Here is a 15474-nt window from a genome sequence, read left to right on the forward strand (position 1 = left end):
GCGAGTGGAGTGGGAGTGGGAGTGGGAATGTATAAATGAATGAATGAATGGGAAAAAAAAAAAGATGCAAAGATGTAAGATGCAATTGGGGCTGGGATTAAATGAATGAGCAAAATGTAGAAAGGTCTTGGAGTACTAAAAAAGAATTAAGATTAGAGAGAATCAAGATTATTCGGAATCAAGATTACGCAGATTCGAAACATATCTTTGGAAGAAGGTTGTGTATATATATCTATCGCTGTTTGCCTGGGTATATCAAGAAATTCTTGGGTCATATATAAAAATAGCTTTGGGAACACTGCCCAACTAAAAATATACACACGCATATACGCATGCACATAACGCATAGATATGTGCTGAGATATGTGCTTAGATATGTGCTGAGATATGTGCTCAGATGCAATAGAGATATACTAAATATACTAAAAGAGTACTAAAATATGCTAGAGCATTAGAGTGTAGAGTACCGGTTGCCTTTGTCCAGAAGAGTGTGCACAACACACCGATCAGATAAAGGAGAAAGGGTTAGGCGTGTCTTGGTTTCCCAGACAGGAGGCCAGAGCCAGAGTGAAAGTGAAAGTGAAAAAAAAAGAAAAAGAAAAAAAGAGCAAGAAAAAGAAAAAAGAAAGACGAAAGGACGAAAGGACGAAGGACGAAGGACGAAACGGAACGGTAGGACGACGTCGCGTGCGAGAGAGTTACTTGTTAGGCGTAACGGTACGGGGGGGGGGGTTAGGTTGCGCCCAGCACAGTGCCGTATTTGGGGAGGGGCCGAGATACAGTGAAATGTCCAATTGCAATGGAATGTCTTCGAGCACCGGAATGTCCCTGTTTCCGTTTGCGGCGCAGAGACATTCCTCGGAACAACTGCTCAGAGAAGTTGCACAGAACATGGCGGAGGGTGCTGGTAGCCGGATCGGGTAGCAGCGCAGAACGACCCCCGCCCAGACTGCCCCGCAGCACAGGTACAATCGCAGTCACGCCTGCCGGGGCAACTGAGGCGCACAGAGAGCGGCGCACTGCCCGAATCTGAGCCCAGATCCCGGAGAAACACGACTCGTCCCAAAACGGGCGCCAACAATCGTGCCTATGTGTTGCAGCTAGAGTGAGCGTGAGCGTGAGCATGCTTTCTTTTTCCATGACACTATGCAGTGCTATGTAGAGTGGAAAAAGAACCGTGCGGTGTGGGGCGAATGTGGGCTCCCACGTGAAACAGGAAATCTTACGGTGCAGTAGCGTTTTGGTTTGGCCTGGGCCTTGTTGCTGCAAAATACCATGCAGGCCTGTTTGGGCCTCGGAATGTGGAATTGGCAGATTACTCTATTGCCAGAAATAGTAGAACCGAGTGCTGTCTAATTCTGTTTCGGGCAGGCTTGGCGGCTGTCACGTGTGGTGTGGTGTGGTGTGGTGTTAGTGCAAACGCAGTAGCAGTTGCTACTGCGTTGCGCTTGCCATTGGCTCTGCCATTGGCTCTGCCATTGGCTCTGCCCTGACGCCCACAACTCTCCGCACCGATCGCTCCTGCTGCCCAAAACAGCAACACACATTGCCCCGGGAGACCAGGCGAGATCTCTTCCGATCCTGGCAACACCCCCAGAACAGGCCGCACCGCCTGCGTTGCTGCTTCCCGAACGGGACGCCGCGAGTCGGCCAATGCGGCAATATCTCTGGCCGCCTCGACGTTCCAAGTTCGAATCTTTTGCTAGATCCAATTGGATCTCAAATCTCGAATCTCAAATCTCATATCCCAATATCTCATATCTCGCAGTCCAAACTGCGTATTTTGCGTAGCGTGTGGATTCCTTTCCCTATAGGGTGTGTTTTCCTGGCCGTTCCCCTTTCCGGACACCGCCCAATATCTCCTTCTTTCCCAGGTTTTTCCGAGTCGGCCTAAGCATCTGCGAATGAATCTGCGAATGAATCTGCGAATGAATCTGCAAATGAATCTGCAAATGAATCTGCAAATGAATCCACGCATGAATCCACGCATGAATCCAAAGTCATCCTGTTTGCAGCAAATGCGCTAATTGTCAAATGTACCAATCCGTAAAAATTCACAAAGCAACGTAGATCCTAAACGACACATACTGGGATGATTTATTTTAACTTCATAATTTAACTTTGCTTTGTGTTTCAGGTTTCATTGTTGTTTTTTCCCACTGCGTCTTTTTGCCACACACAGCTGCTGTGTCTATGGTGTTCCATTCCGCGCCACAAATGGAATTTACACGACATAATACATTCTCCTGCGCAACTGCGCAACTGCGTAACTGCGTCCCAGCATGGCCCTACCGAAGGCACGTTGTACTCATCTGTCATTCAAATATGTACAACACATCTTTCGACTCTCGACTCGCCCTTTTTCGTATCGTCAACAATACCTTATTGGCTCCTCTATTGTGCAAGATTCCCAGCCCGTTTCATATATATATCCCTTAAAAGTATCCACTTCCGAACTGCACTTTATCGTGTTGTTTATTTAAACTTCTCATTGTTTGCAAACCCAGCATTTTTATCCCATGTGTTATCGGTTCTCCCATTGCCTTTGCATTTGCACTGGCAGTTACATTTCTTTCCTTTATAACAAAGTGTCAATATACAGAGTGGCGTTTACATATTTCTTGCCTACGTAACTCAATCTTCCCTCCCGTAGCTTTCTAAAAATAAGATTCACCTCTAGGCAACGACTCAAAAATCTCTTTTACTTTTCTAAATAAAAAAAAAACAACTTGATTTATAGGAAACAAAAATATCTATTTACTTACCTACTTACCACACGCAATCCTCTAATTGCCCTCGCTCACTGCAACAGCCACCGCTTGAACATCGTCGTGAGATATAGATACCTTCACTTGCTTAACACCAGCCTTCTCAGCTGCAATCTTGGCTTTTCCATGCAACACAACTTCAGGTCCCTTGCCTTGTCCCTCACGAACAATTTCAATATCTTTCATCGCAGCACCACCCCCACGACTCATAACACCTAATGATTTGAAAACAGCCTCTTTGGCACACCAGATTCCTGTGTACGAACTTCGTTTGTCACTACTGACATTTTCACAATAAGAAATTTCCTTCGCAGTATAATTACGTTCAATAAATGTCTCATTGGTAATGTTGATACCATTCAACAATTCAACATCTATCCCGACATTATGTAAGGCCTTCTTTTTGTCTCCTTCCTCGTTACCTAAAATACCTTCCAACATGGTTCTTACTCCATTTCCTTCACCACTGCCAAAATAGTTTCCACGTGCCTGGATGTCCTTCTTTTGGAAAATCAAAGTATTATCAATCTTTTCCTTCTTAGTGGCCTCCACAACACGTACAGTAGGGTCCAAATAAACATCTTGTTCCAATTCATCACTGTATGGTGCATGTTCCTTGCTAATAAATAATTTATTATACAACATACCATGATGGAAAAATTGATACGCTTGCCTTTCTCTAATTTCCACTCTCTTACAATAATCATTGTATCTTTCTTCATTAATAGCACCAAGAACATAATCCGGATGGATAACAATAGCTTGAGCACCTTTTTGACCAAACCCAAAAGATGTAACACTGACAGCTTTAATACCATCACTCAACATCGATTTACTTGGGAATAAAACATATTCAAATTGTTCCAAGATCTTGTCGATATTATCAGCATTCTTGTTACCAGGGACAATACCACTGTTCAAGATTTGTAACGCACCATTCAACATCCAAGAACCAGCTGCACCCTTGGGGTGACCAGTCAAGTATTTTTGGAAAACACCAATAACTGGGTTACCTTCAGATCTACCAAGATGTTTCATCATACTGTTAATTGTAGCACTTTCATTCTTATCATTAGCATCTGTTGAAGTACCATGGAAAGATGCAACACCAATATCATCAATAGTTAAATCAAATGCAGCCAAGGCACCACGGATAGGTGCAATTCTCTTGTCACCTTTAAAGAATTCATTACCCCATTGGTTTTGAGCAACTCTCAATTCTTTATCACCTTCCTTCTTGATTAATTCAGTTCTTTCCTTGATAAATTCAACTCTTTCCACTGGATCTTCAATTGTTTTACTTTCTTCTTGTAATTCCATTAATTCCTCACTCATCCATTCTTCAATAGAGCGTTGTCTACGCAACACTTGTTTCTTACGGTATGAAATATCCATGATACGGTTACCAAATTTCAAATCCCCATGGTATTCTCTAGCAGTAGTCAAAATACCTTTACCTGGAGCTGGAACTGATCTACCAGTCTTATCAGTTGCAGTAGCAGTCATACCAACAACACCATAAATTGGAACACCCATTTGTAAAGCTAATTCCGCAGGCATTATGATTTGAAGACCTGCACCTTGAGATTCCATAAACCCATTACGAGACGTGGTGGCTGGTCTAGACATTTCAGCTGGTGTACGACCTTTTTCAAATTCTTCCAAAGTATTGGAAGTGGCTTTCATATTGGCAAATTCATATGAACCTTCTTCTTGGAAATCATCATAACCACCAACAATACAAATCTTAGCTTTACCACTCAAAATAGTTTCCACACCAATATCAAGAGATTCCACAGAAGTGGCACATGCACCAACTGGAGTCTTGATTGGACCACTTGATGAAATTAATAACATATTAACCCAAGCTGACATGGTATTAATAAAAGATTCTTGTAAGATATCATTTTGAACAGGTTGATCTTGGTATCTATCTTTAAACATACCACGTAGGGCAGAAACACCACCCATACCAGAACCAGAACAATTACCAACTTCTGAAACATGAACATATTTATACATTTCATATGGATCAGTAATACCAGATGAAATAAAAGTTTCCACTACTGTCACCAAAACAAATAAGGTAATTGGATCCACTTGAGAAATAATATCATCAGAAATACCATAGGTCTTGGCATTCCAACCAGTTGGAATTTGACCTGCAACCAAACGATCGAATCTTAAAGCCTTTGGAATGTATAAAGTAGCACCCTTTAATAATTTAACAGAAAATTCACCAGTCTCAGCAATTTCAAAGACATCAACTTTATCACCATGTTCAAGTTTAAATTGTTCAGCAGTTTCCTTAGATGTTTCAAAAGGTTCTAAATCTTCTTCCACAATGATTTCTTGAATCATGTTTTTCTTTTCAGGGTTGTAACCATTAAATAATTCAGGTTCAATTAATCTGATACCACTGTGTTCCAAAATTTGAGCTTCATATTTGGTCTTAATAGCCTTATCATCGATTGGTTGATTAGTCTTAGCATCAACCCAACCGGTATACAATTTACCCTTGATGTTACCGTTATGGTATTTGATTAAACCCATCATCCAAGCCATTTCAACACAACCTTCCAAGGAAAATTCACCAAAGGCTTCCATTTCCCATCTAGTTCTAGAATTACCCCATGGACCAACTTCAGAGAAACCAGTGACAACGATAACTCTTTCTAAATCTAATAAACCTTCCAAATCTTTAGAGACGTTCTTCTTAACTTCAGAATATGGTTTTAATTTAGGGAAGTTCATTTGAATATTGGCTCTTGGTTGAATTTCTACTTGAGTATAAGCAGCATCAGCTTTGTCACCATTGATAGCCTTGTGTTCCAAAGCAGTTTCAATAGAAACTGCCTTTCTAACTTCAGAAGTTTCAGTCAATTCACGACGCAATTTAACAGTAAATTCTTTCAAATCAGGTAAGTATTGTAAACCACCATTCAAATCAGCCATAACTGGGGATTTTTGGCATAAATCAACAACATCTGGTGTTAATAAACCTAATAAATTGAAAGCCATTTCCTTTTGAGAGAAAGTTCTAACACCTGCTTTTTCAATACCTTCAGCAATAATATTGTTAGCACTCATCAAACCAGTACCTCTGGTCCAACCAATAATAGCACCACAGACAGTCAATTGACTAGCCCATGATTCAGAATGCCATTTGTTGAATAAAGTTTCCAAAGAAAGTTTGGATTCAGAATACATACCGTCACCACCAAAAGTACCATGGTTTGGTGACATTGGTAAGATCACTTGAGCAGGTCTAGTTTCAATACCTCTAGCAGATTTTTGTTTCTTAACACAACCCATCATTCTTAAAATGTTAGTTAACATGATTCTATGAGCAAATTCAGATTTGGAATCAATATTTTCTAATTCAATACCATTTTCTGGAATAGCAGCAAATGGGATAATGGCATCCAAATCCCAGCCTAAACCGCCATTCTTAACATCATCATAAATGTATTCAATTAAGGCTTCGACATCTTGTTTAGAACCTTGGTTGAAAGGAACAACCATTAAAGTAGAACCTCTTGCACCGTATTTGGCATAAAGGGATTGATAGTAATCAGTAACTTGTTTAGAGAAACGAGATGTAGTAACAATAACCTTGGCACCACCTTGTAATAAACCCTGCAAGACTTCAGAACCGATTGAACCACGACCAGCACCGGTAATTAATACATATTTATCAGTAAATGTAATACCATTTAAGGCAGCTTTTTCTAAACCATCCAAAAATAGAGATGATAATTGACGATCGTATTTCCATTCACCTAAAGGTAATTGTTTTCTCAAATGTAAGAATGGAACGGTGCTCTTTGGAATAGTAGATGAAACATTTTGAGAAATTTTAGAAATAGTTGGTAAGGAAGCGACTTCTTTGGTAGAATCCTTATCCAAATCATCATCAATAACACCAGCAATCTTTGTGCTTGCGGAAGCATCAATTTCGGCAGAATTCTTCAAGAATTCCATTAATTCGCCATATAATTTTTCAAATTCCGCTTGAGTGGAAGGTGAAAAGCCTTGATCGTTAGCTTGTTGGCTAATAGCGTTATAAACAAGAGTTAAATCATCTTTAATGGAAGTAGACGAGGTATCCTTTGTTAATGGACCACCAAGAGCCATTTCTTGGACGTATTGTGATAATTTTCTAACTTTTTCTCTTGGTTCTTCAGAATATTGAATATTACCATTCTTATCAATAACTGTCTTTGGACCTGTTGGTTTGGAGATATCTCTATAAACAGGATCGATATCAATAACTTGTTTACAATTTTCAATCAATTGTTCACCTAAAGTTTTAACCAATTGGTAGTTTTCACCTTTTGAAGTATCAGTATTTGAGACGTGATATTCCATAAATTTAATCAAACTGGCATTAGATCTATTCATAATATTGATAGCTTCAGCAACAACTTCTCTATCAACATTTTTCAAGACACCATGAATAATTTCGAAATATAATGATAATAGGGATTGTTTAGCCCAATTCCATGAAGAATCAAAAACTCTAGCCTTCTTTCTAGAGAAACTAGAAGTAACACCATTGACAAAAAAGTCACCTAGTTCAGCAGTCAATATATCTAATTGATCTTGTAACTCTTTAACGGTATCTTTTTCTTTCAAGTATTTTCTTTCACCATTATTCAAGTCCATCTTCAAATAACGAGCCAAGACTTGTAATTGTTGACGAGCCAAAACTTTTGAATCCTTAGTTAAGGCATCAAAAGCTGCAGCATCAATGGTGGCACCACCAGTAGCTGCACCAGCACCAGCACCAGCACTAGCAGACGAGGCAGATAAATCTAAGCCAACAATTGAGGCGTATTTTTGAGCCATGGAGTCCAAAAAGGACTTAGCATCTGGTTCAGCACCTAAACGAGCAGCTGGTTCGTTTGCTAAAGCAACTAATAAAACACCGTCTTGTCTACCAGTTGGTAAACCCCAGCGTGTTTGTAAATATTTTCTAGCAACAGTTATAGTGAAACCACCTGGCATTTTGGATGAAATCATTCTTGAGATTAATGAAGAGGATTGCTTACCCAATTGACCACTGAAAGTGTCTTGGAATGTTTCAGATAATTCTTCTAATGGAGTTTCTTCTGGTTTTTCTGGTGTATTACCAAATTCCTTACCCAAATCACCTAAGATTTCATTTTGAACAGTAGATTTACCATTAACCAAATCTTTAATTGTCTTAGACATGGAGATAGATTCTAGTGATTTCTTCAATTTATGAGCAACCAAGACATGTAAGACTAAACCTGCCTTAATTGGTTCATCAGCGACTTCAGAGACAGGGCCTGCTGGAGCGGCAGCGGCTGGAGCAGCAGCTGGAGCAGCAGTAGCTGCCGGAGTAGCTGCCGGAGTAGCTGCAGCTGGAGCTGAAGGTGTAGCTTGAGAAGCAGCTTCTGCTTCTTGTTTGGCAGCTAATTCAGCAGCATCTAGGGTATAGTAGATTTCCTTTGGATCCTTGCTGTAACATAGGATTTGTCTTTGTAGAGATAAAGCAGCATCATAAGACTCATATTTGTTTTTCAAAGTTCTTTGAGCCATACCAGCTAAGGTTGGAGAAGGACCAATTTCAACAACTCTTTCAGTGTTGAAATCTTTTAACAAAACATCTTGAGTTTCAATCCATCTAACAGGAGATGCAAACTGGTAAGATAACAGTTCAGTTAATAGCACATGAGCTAACTCTTGCTCAACTTCGGGTTTCATAACCATTTTTTTTTTTTGGATAGTACTCTTGTTAATTGATAGTGAATATACTTAAATAAAAATGACTACCAGGTATAAATAGCAGTGTTAATAACTTAATAGAAGCAATTTGATCAAAAACAAAGATGATTGATTGTTTAATTTCTACAAGATCAATTGTGAAGAGAAAAAAGTTGATAAGAAAAATAAATTGTAGTGCCACCTTTCTTTTATTTGTTGCCGTTACAGCCTTTGAAAGAAATTTACCATGGTATACTAAAGTTCTACAGGCATTTTACCGAAAACACGATTTTCGGTTGGACTTTGGTGGGCCCGGAAATAACTACCAAGGAAATAAATAAATAGGCAAATAAAGCGTAATGTGATTATAGGGGAAAATGTATCACATGAATATCACATGATATAATTTTATTATTAAAACTGTAACAATTTATTGTAGTTAACAAATATATGGATTCATAACTCTTCTGATTTTAATAAATATTCTATTTGGAGGTTATAATTTGAATTTGACTTTTTGATTTTTTTTAAGTTTTGTTTACAAAAATATTGTGTTAACAAGGAATCCTTTTTAATGATAATTAAAAAAATACTAAACTCAAACTAAATAAAAAAGATCTATTTAATGAAGTTATTTAATAATTTATCAGAAACTTTTGTAATGGTGTTATTTCTAGTCATATTCAAGATAATAATTCTGATTAATAAATTGTTATAAGTATAGAAACCTCCCACCCTATTTAGTTAGAATAAATTGTATATAAAAATCAATAAAATACAAAAAATAGATATTGAGTAAGCGTTTATCAATTTATATATTTCGGTTTGGACAAGAAGAGTCAATTCATTGTTATCTATAAAATTTTTTTTTCATCCAATTAACCCTACAAATGTCGTCTGGCTCTTCTGCTTAGTATGCGCTATAACATTTACATAATATACGAAAATTGGTGATTAATATAACGATAAACTATAGTTTAACTAGTTTAAAATGAATAATTAAATTCTTCTAATTTATTTTACCAGATATTCAAACCTATCAATTTACAATTGGTAAAAATATTATAAATTAGCTTTCATTCTAAAGATATTATTTTCAATTACAAAAGTAGTAAATATATGTGTAAAGAAAACGTGTCCGAATATATAGCAATCCATAGATATAAGAAAATAACGTTTGAGGATATAATTTTGCTTACCAGAAAATTTTTTAATATAACCTACAGCATACACTATAAGAGTTACAAATATAACTTATGTTAAAATACTTTAATGACGTTAATACAAAATTATATCTCCATTTTTACGATTGCAAACCCCCATTAAAATCTGAAAAAAATTTACATACCGGGAAATTTCCGACACGAAAATTGACGCGAAAAAAAAAAAATTTTATAAAATTAAAATTTTTTCAGATTGAATGTCGGAGAGGTATAAAAACGAGATGAATTAGGATGTAAATGTTTTCAGCTATTCCAGGTTTGAAATAAACAACAACAAATCTAAATAATAATAAGGTAGATTAGACACATGTGAGTAGTTGATGTTGAGAATAATGTGTATTTAATTGTTTCGATTATAGTAATAATGATTCGAATATTTATACTATTATTTATTAATCTACTTGTATGCTAAGCTTTATTATTTATTCAGAATATCCAAAATATCAAGAAATAAGCCTTTTAATTTATTCAGAATATTTTTATTAAAATGTTCACCATAGTTTTAATTACCGTGATTGCGATTACAATTATTAATTCATTACCCCTAGAGTAAATTAAAAACTACATTTTGGAAGAAAAACGTCGCCCTATTTCCACCCTAATTTACATTGAAATGATATCTATTCTGTAGCTTTCATCTCAACTTTTTTAATTTGTTTGTAAAATTGGGACTAATATTTAGGGATACAAATGTATATACTATATTACATACAATCTTGAACAGCGAATAGTAGCACAATAATATTATGAGAATTTCAGTAATGTAGAATTTTTTTTATTTTTGGTGAGAAAAACTAATTATAAATGATATTGTAGGGTTATAGTATAAAACAGTAAAGTAAAATATAAAAAGAAAATAAAAATATAAAATAAAGGAAAATAAAGAAATTAATTATGATGAAGTAATTATTTTTTACTTTCTTTCAAATGTTACATTGTCTCTTGACTTCTTCGACCTCTGTTGTCCCATCTCTTCAATTCTTCACTAGAATTTAGTTTACTTTTACTATCATTCTAGTATATTCATATTTTTTTGCGATTTCAAAAATAGATTAATAATACATCCCAAGCAGAGAAACATTCAATTTTGATAAAATTAAACAATTCAGTTTTATTTTATTTTATTTTATTTTATTTTATTTTTTTATTTTTTTTTGATTTTGCAAGTAGAATAATAGAGGCTGAAGAAATAAAAAAAGTAATGTAGCTGTGGTTAGAATAAAACAAAGACAGAAGAAGAAGATGAAGAAGAAAAGTGAAGGTATACGATGACTGAAATCAAGCATATAGAGAGGAAAATAAATAAAAATGCGGGATTATACTTGAGTTGCCACAACGGAAGGAACAACAGAAGCAATAATAATGACTAGAATAATAGCAGCTATAATGATATAACATCTCACCTTATTCTTTCTTGCCTTTCTTGCGGAAACAACAGCCTTGTTTGTATGGCCTACACCTTGTTCTAAATCTTGTTGAGCATTTTCTACGTGTTGATCAATAGCTTCGATGTTTTCTTGTTGTTCAATGACTAATTGTTCCATATCATTAAATAATTGGGTCAATTCCGCCATAGTCTTTTCTAATTGTAACAATTCTTGATGTCTTGCTTGAACTTCAGTTAAAGTGGATTTAGCTTGACCACGTCTGTTAGCATTTAATAAAGCTTGTGAGAAGATTTGTTGGCCACCAGCATCTGTAATAGCAGCTTCTACTTCTTCATCAGTAGCATCGGGTTGAATAATTTTATATTGTCTCATAGCTTGTTCTTTATTTTGATCTTTATAATCTGAATCAATGATTCTATAGTCTTGAATTAATTTTAAGAATTTTTGTCTTGATTTTTCAGCTTGAGCTTCTTTTGAAGAATCTCTCAAACCTAATCTTTGAACATTCTTAATCTTGTCCTTTAATAGATATTGTAAATTTGTAGCTTGAGAGGTCAAGTCATCCAAATCTCTTCTCAATTGATCTTGTTCATCTTCATTAACTTCTGCTAGTAAAGATCTATGGTAATTATCAATTTGGTTTATAATAGTTTCATAATCATTTAAATTTGAATTGATATCATTAATTTGTCTCATGAAATCTACAAAATCATCATTATCATTACGATCATTTGTAGTTGTTGTTACTGGATTTTTAGAATATGATAAAGTTGAAGTATATGTTTCGTTATTTTTGTATGCATCATTAATATCATTGTTTGATGGCGGAGAATAAGTATGTTCTGGTTGTTGTATAACTGTATTTGTATGATTATTATGCGCATAAGGATTATTTGAATTATAATCTTCGATAACACCTTTGTCTGTGTTTATAGTGTTATCGACGGTTGGAGGAGCATTGAAATCTTGGTCATCCAGTTCATATTCATCATTTTCATAAGGATTCCCTTGAGCATAAGGGTTATTACGATTGAAACTCATTTTGAAATAGTATCAGTTAAAAGATATGAATGTGTAAATGTGTGTATTAAAGTGTGTGAGAAAGAGTGTGTGTAAATGTATGTATAAATAAAGTTTGGTCAATATAGTACAATAAACCCAACGATAGAAATGCTTGTTAGATTTTTTTTTTATTTCTTTTTCTTTGAGGTATAAGTCCTGGCGAGTAACGGTAGAATTAGAAAGGTATTGATAAGTTGTAGTTATAGGTATAAGCTCGCTAAAATGTGCTGCTACAATGGATCTATCTAATCTGTTATCGTGTACGTAGAACTGTTGTCAAATATATTTGGTTTCTACTATTATTGTATCTTTTTAAAAGTTAACGTATTTTTATTATTTTTCTCCTTTGTGGGTTTGTTGTTTATACGAGATGGAAAAAAAATTAAAAATCAAATTTCAAAAATATACAGAATAATAAAAATAATAAATAAACAAAAATAGTTGATCAAAATTGAATTTAAAAAAGAAATTTTTAAAATTGAAAAAGGAAAAGTAATGAAGTATTTCAATCGATCGGTACAGGAGCTGTTTTTCTTTCTTATTTGCTTAAAAATATGAAATGTGAAAAAACAAACAAACTGAGTCTTTACGTGAAAGTGAATTTGAATATAATAATTGTAATTATTTGACGTGTAACACAGAGTGAGAGAAAATAATGTCCTATAGGTACGAATGGTATATAGTGTCTTAGCAATTTATTGATTTTTTATTTTTAATTTTTTAATTTTTTTTGCTTGTTTTTCTTCTTTTATCTCTTTTACTCTATTTTCTCTTACGGATATAAACGAAAGGCTAGAGTATGTTTATACGTGCTTAGAGTATTGTATGTTTATGGGTACGTAGAGTATGGGTTACTTTGGTATAGGATCCGTTGGTGAATTATGGCAAAGTGACCAGGCTTTAGGTATTGGAAGTTGGGTATGTCGAAGTTACTTGAAATTGTTTGAAAGAAAATAGAACGAACAAGATAAGAATAAATAAGTTTGAAAGTAGAAAATTGGAAAATATTAAAAATGCACACACACAGAGAAGATAATAGAATCAAAGCAATTGAGACTTAGTTCTATTGGTTAAAAACAGAAAAAAAATCGAAAAACAAGCCTTGAAACTCGTGGATGAGACACAAGAAAGTTCAAAAATAGAAACCTAATGGACACCACCACTCAATGGAATCTGAACCTATATGCTATACCGCAACAACAACCCTCGAGTGTGTCCTAATGCCAATTTGTTTGTTTTGATAGAACTATAAGGACAAGACGATTGTTGATGACACAGCCATTGGTAAATTAAAAAAAAAATAAAAAATTAACAATAGAAATAAAGATAAATGGCAGTTAAAACGAAAAACGACGCGTCCCAAACCACAAATAAATGAGAGAAAGAGGTAAATTATCTGAGCTGGCTAAGCCAATTTAGTAAACAAGGTCATTTCAGCACCTTTAGAAATTGATCTAGTAATTCTTTTAGTTATGAGGCCAATTGCTGACCAGCAAGAGGCAATGAGGTTCAGTGCCCAAAAAAGAAATTTCAAAAAGTGGGGACTATTACCGAGGAGGCTTTTTATTGACGAGCCGCGGGACGGACAATACCACCGTACCGCGGACCAATGACAGTTGGCGGGCCCGCTGAATTTCCGGTTTGGTACATTGACGGGTATGGCTCCTGGAACTATACTTTCCTTTTTATGGCAATTTCGGCTGGTATTTCTAATTTCCGTATTAGGTATACATAGCCACGTGCGAAAGGGTTATCAAATGATATTAGGGTTTACACATGATGTAGGGTTTTTGCAGTATTGAGGGTTGTGATGCAGTTAAATTAGGGTTAACATTGTAAAAATGTGGTGATCTGATGGAACTGGAGATATTCTTAAAGGGAAGTGATGTATATACATATACTATAATTATGGTGATTATAGTGATAATTACCTATATACATATATACACATACATATATAAACTTTCTCTCTCTCTCTGTCACACACACACACACACATTCTAATGCGATACACGTATCCTTGGCATAGATGTTGTAAGAGGTATATTACGTTCAATTTAGTCAAGTGTAAACAACAACACTCCACAAGGATTTCCAGGATCAATTCTAACACGGATACAAATTCGAAATCTAATGATATAAGTGATTCTCAAAAAAATAAACGTCTTCAAGAGACTCTTAGATATTTAGCCAAGAATTCGAGTAAATCTGTTTCGTTTTCAGATTTGGTCCGAGGTTCAATAAAGGATACGTCTACAGACAATAATTATCAGCACACAAACGTTAGCAATAACCATATTGAAAACATCTTAAGTCTGTATAATACAAATACCCTGGATGGCAAGAATAATCATACACGTAATACACAGACAGATCATCGGTTCGATTCGTATTATAATGAATTGTTGAACAATTTGAAAAAAATCGTGGTACCAACAAATACGACAACTTCTATTAAATCCAATACAAATAATAACGCAATAGCAGATCATTTGATTTCTTATAAGGAAAATGTCAATTGGAATTTCATTAGAAAATCAATCTTAAACAATAAATCAATCTCTATGGAAGATTTCCAATCGTATATCAAACTAATAAATTCAAAAGATTCACATTTAAATAAAAGAATCATTACAAAACTATCAATCATATTTTATTACGGTATAAAAGATTTATCGATTTATAACGATTATCATGAAAATTGGCTATTTTATTATCCTTATTTAGAACCAGCATTCAAGAGGTTGGTATTAAGAGATTTCTTATTATTCAATAAGGATAACAAAGCAAATTTATGGTCCCTACTGGGATCAAATTCAAGAATTTTTTTAAATACTTCTTCCGATTATATCTTATTATATCAAACTTTCTATTCTTTTGCAAATCGATTACCATTACCAATAGATCCAATATCATTAACCAAAAATCAATCGTTATTTATAGAAACGTTAAAACTTGCATCTGAATTTCAACCGCTGAACCATGTATTATCTGATATTTCGAAATTATCAGTTAAATACAAACTACATTCCAATGTTTCAAATGGATTTGCCATTGATGATTACCATTTCATTAGTTCTCTGAAAACTTTATTAGAAAAAAATGACAAACATATCTTAATGACCAGCTCTCCAAATTATCTTGAATTAAAATCCAAAATTGTTCAACATTATGAATTGATAAAGAATACTGTCTACAAGAAATTTACTTCACTTTAATACGCAGAGAATTTATTTTAGATTTGTACCAAACTTCAGGTCATCACCATTTCATGGATCGCTTAACTATCGAAGATAGAAG

General features: G+C 34.8%; 3 protein-coding genes across 3 annotated transcripts; 1 reads left to right on the forward strand and 2 right to left on the reverse strand.

Moving 5' to 3' along the window:
• Positions 1 to 2786: 2786 nt before the first annotated feature.
• On the reverse strand, positions 2787 to 8507 carry FAS2 (trifunctional fatty acid synthase subunit FAS2; the record flags this gene model as incomplete). The annotated part of the gene is made up of 1 exon (XM_004179484.1): positions 2787 to 8507. The coding sequence occupies one exon, from the start codon at positions 8505 to 8507 to the stop codon at positions 2787 to 2789; it is 5721 nt and encodes a 1906-aa protein (XP_004179532.1).
• Positions 8508 to 11040: 2533 nt separating this feature from the next.
• TBLA0C02020 (uncharacterized protein) lies at positions 11041 to 12153 on the reverse strand (the record flags this gene model as incomplete). The annotated part of the gene is made up of 1 exon (XM_004179485.1): positions 11041 to 12153. The coding sequence occupies one exon, from the start codon at positions 12151 to 12153 to the stop codon at positions 11041 to 11043; it is 1113 nt and encodes a 370-aa protein (XP_004179533.1).
• A 2024-nt stretch (positions 12154 to 14177) lies between these two features.
• SMT1 (Smt1p) lies at positions 14178 to 15392 on the forward strand (the record flags this gene model as incomplete). The annotated part of the gene is made up of 1 exon (XM_004179486.1): positions 14178 to 15392. One exon carries the CDS (start codon positions 14178 to 14180, stop codon positions 15390 to 15392), a length of 1215 nt encoding a protein of 404 aa, XP_004179534.1.
• Between the last annotated feature and the right edge of the window lie 82 nt (positions 15393 to 15474).

The sequence above is a fragment of the Henningerozyma blattae genome, chromosome 3 (assembly GCF_000315915.1).
Source record: "Henningerozyma blattae CBS 6284 chromosome 3, complete genome".
Lineage (NCBI taxonomy): Eukaryota > Fungi > Ascomycota > Saccharomycetes > Saccharomycetales > Saccharomycetaceae > Henningerozyma > Henningerozyma blattae.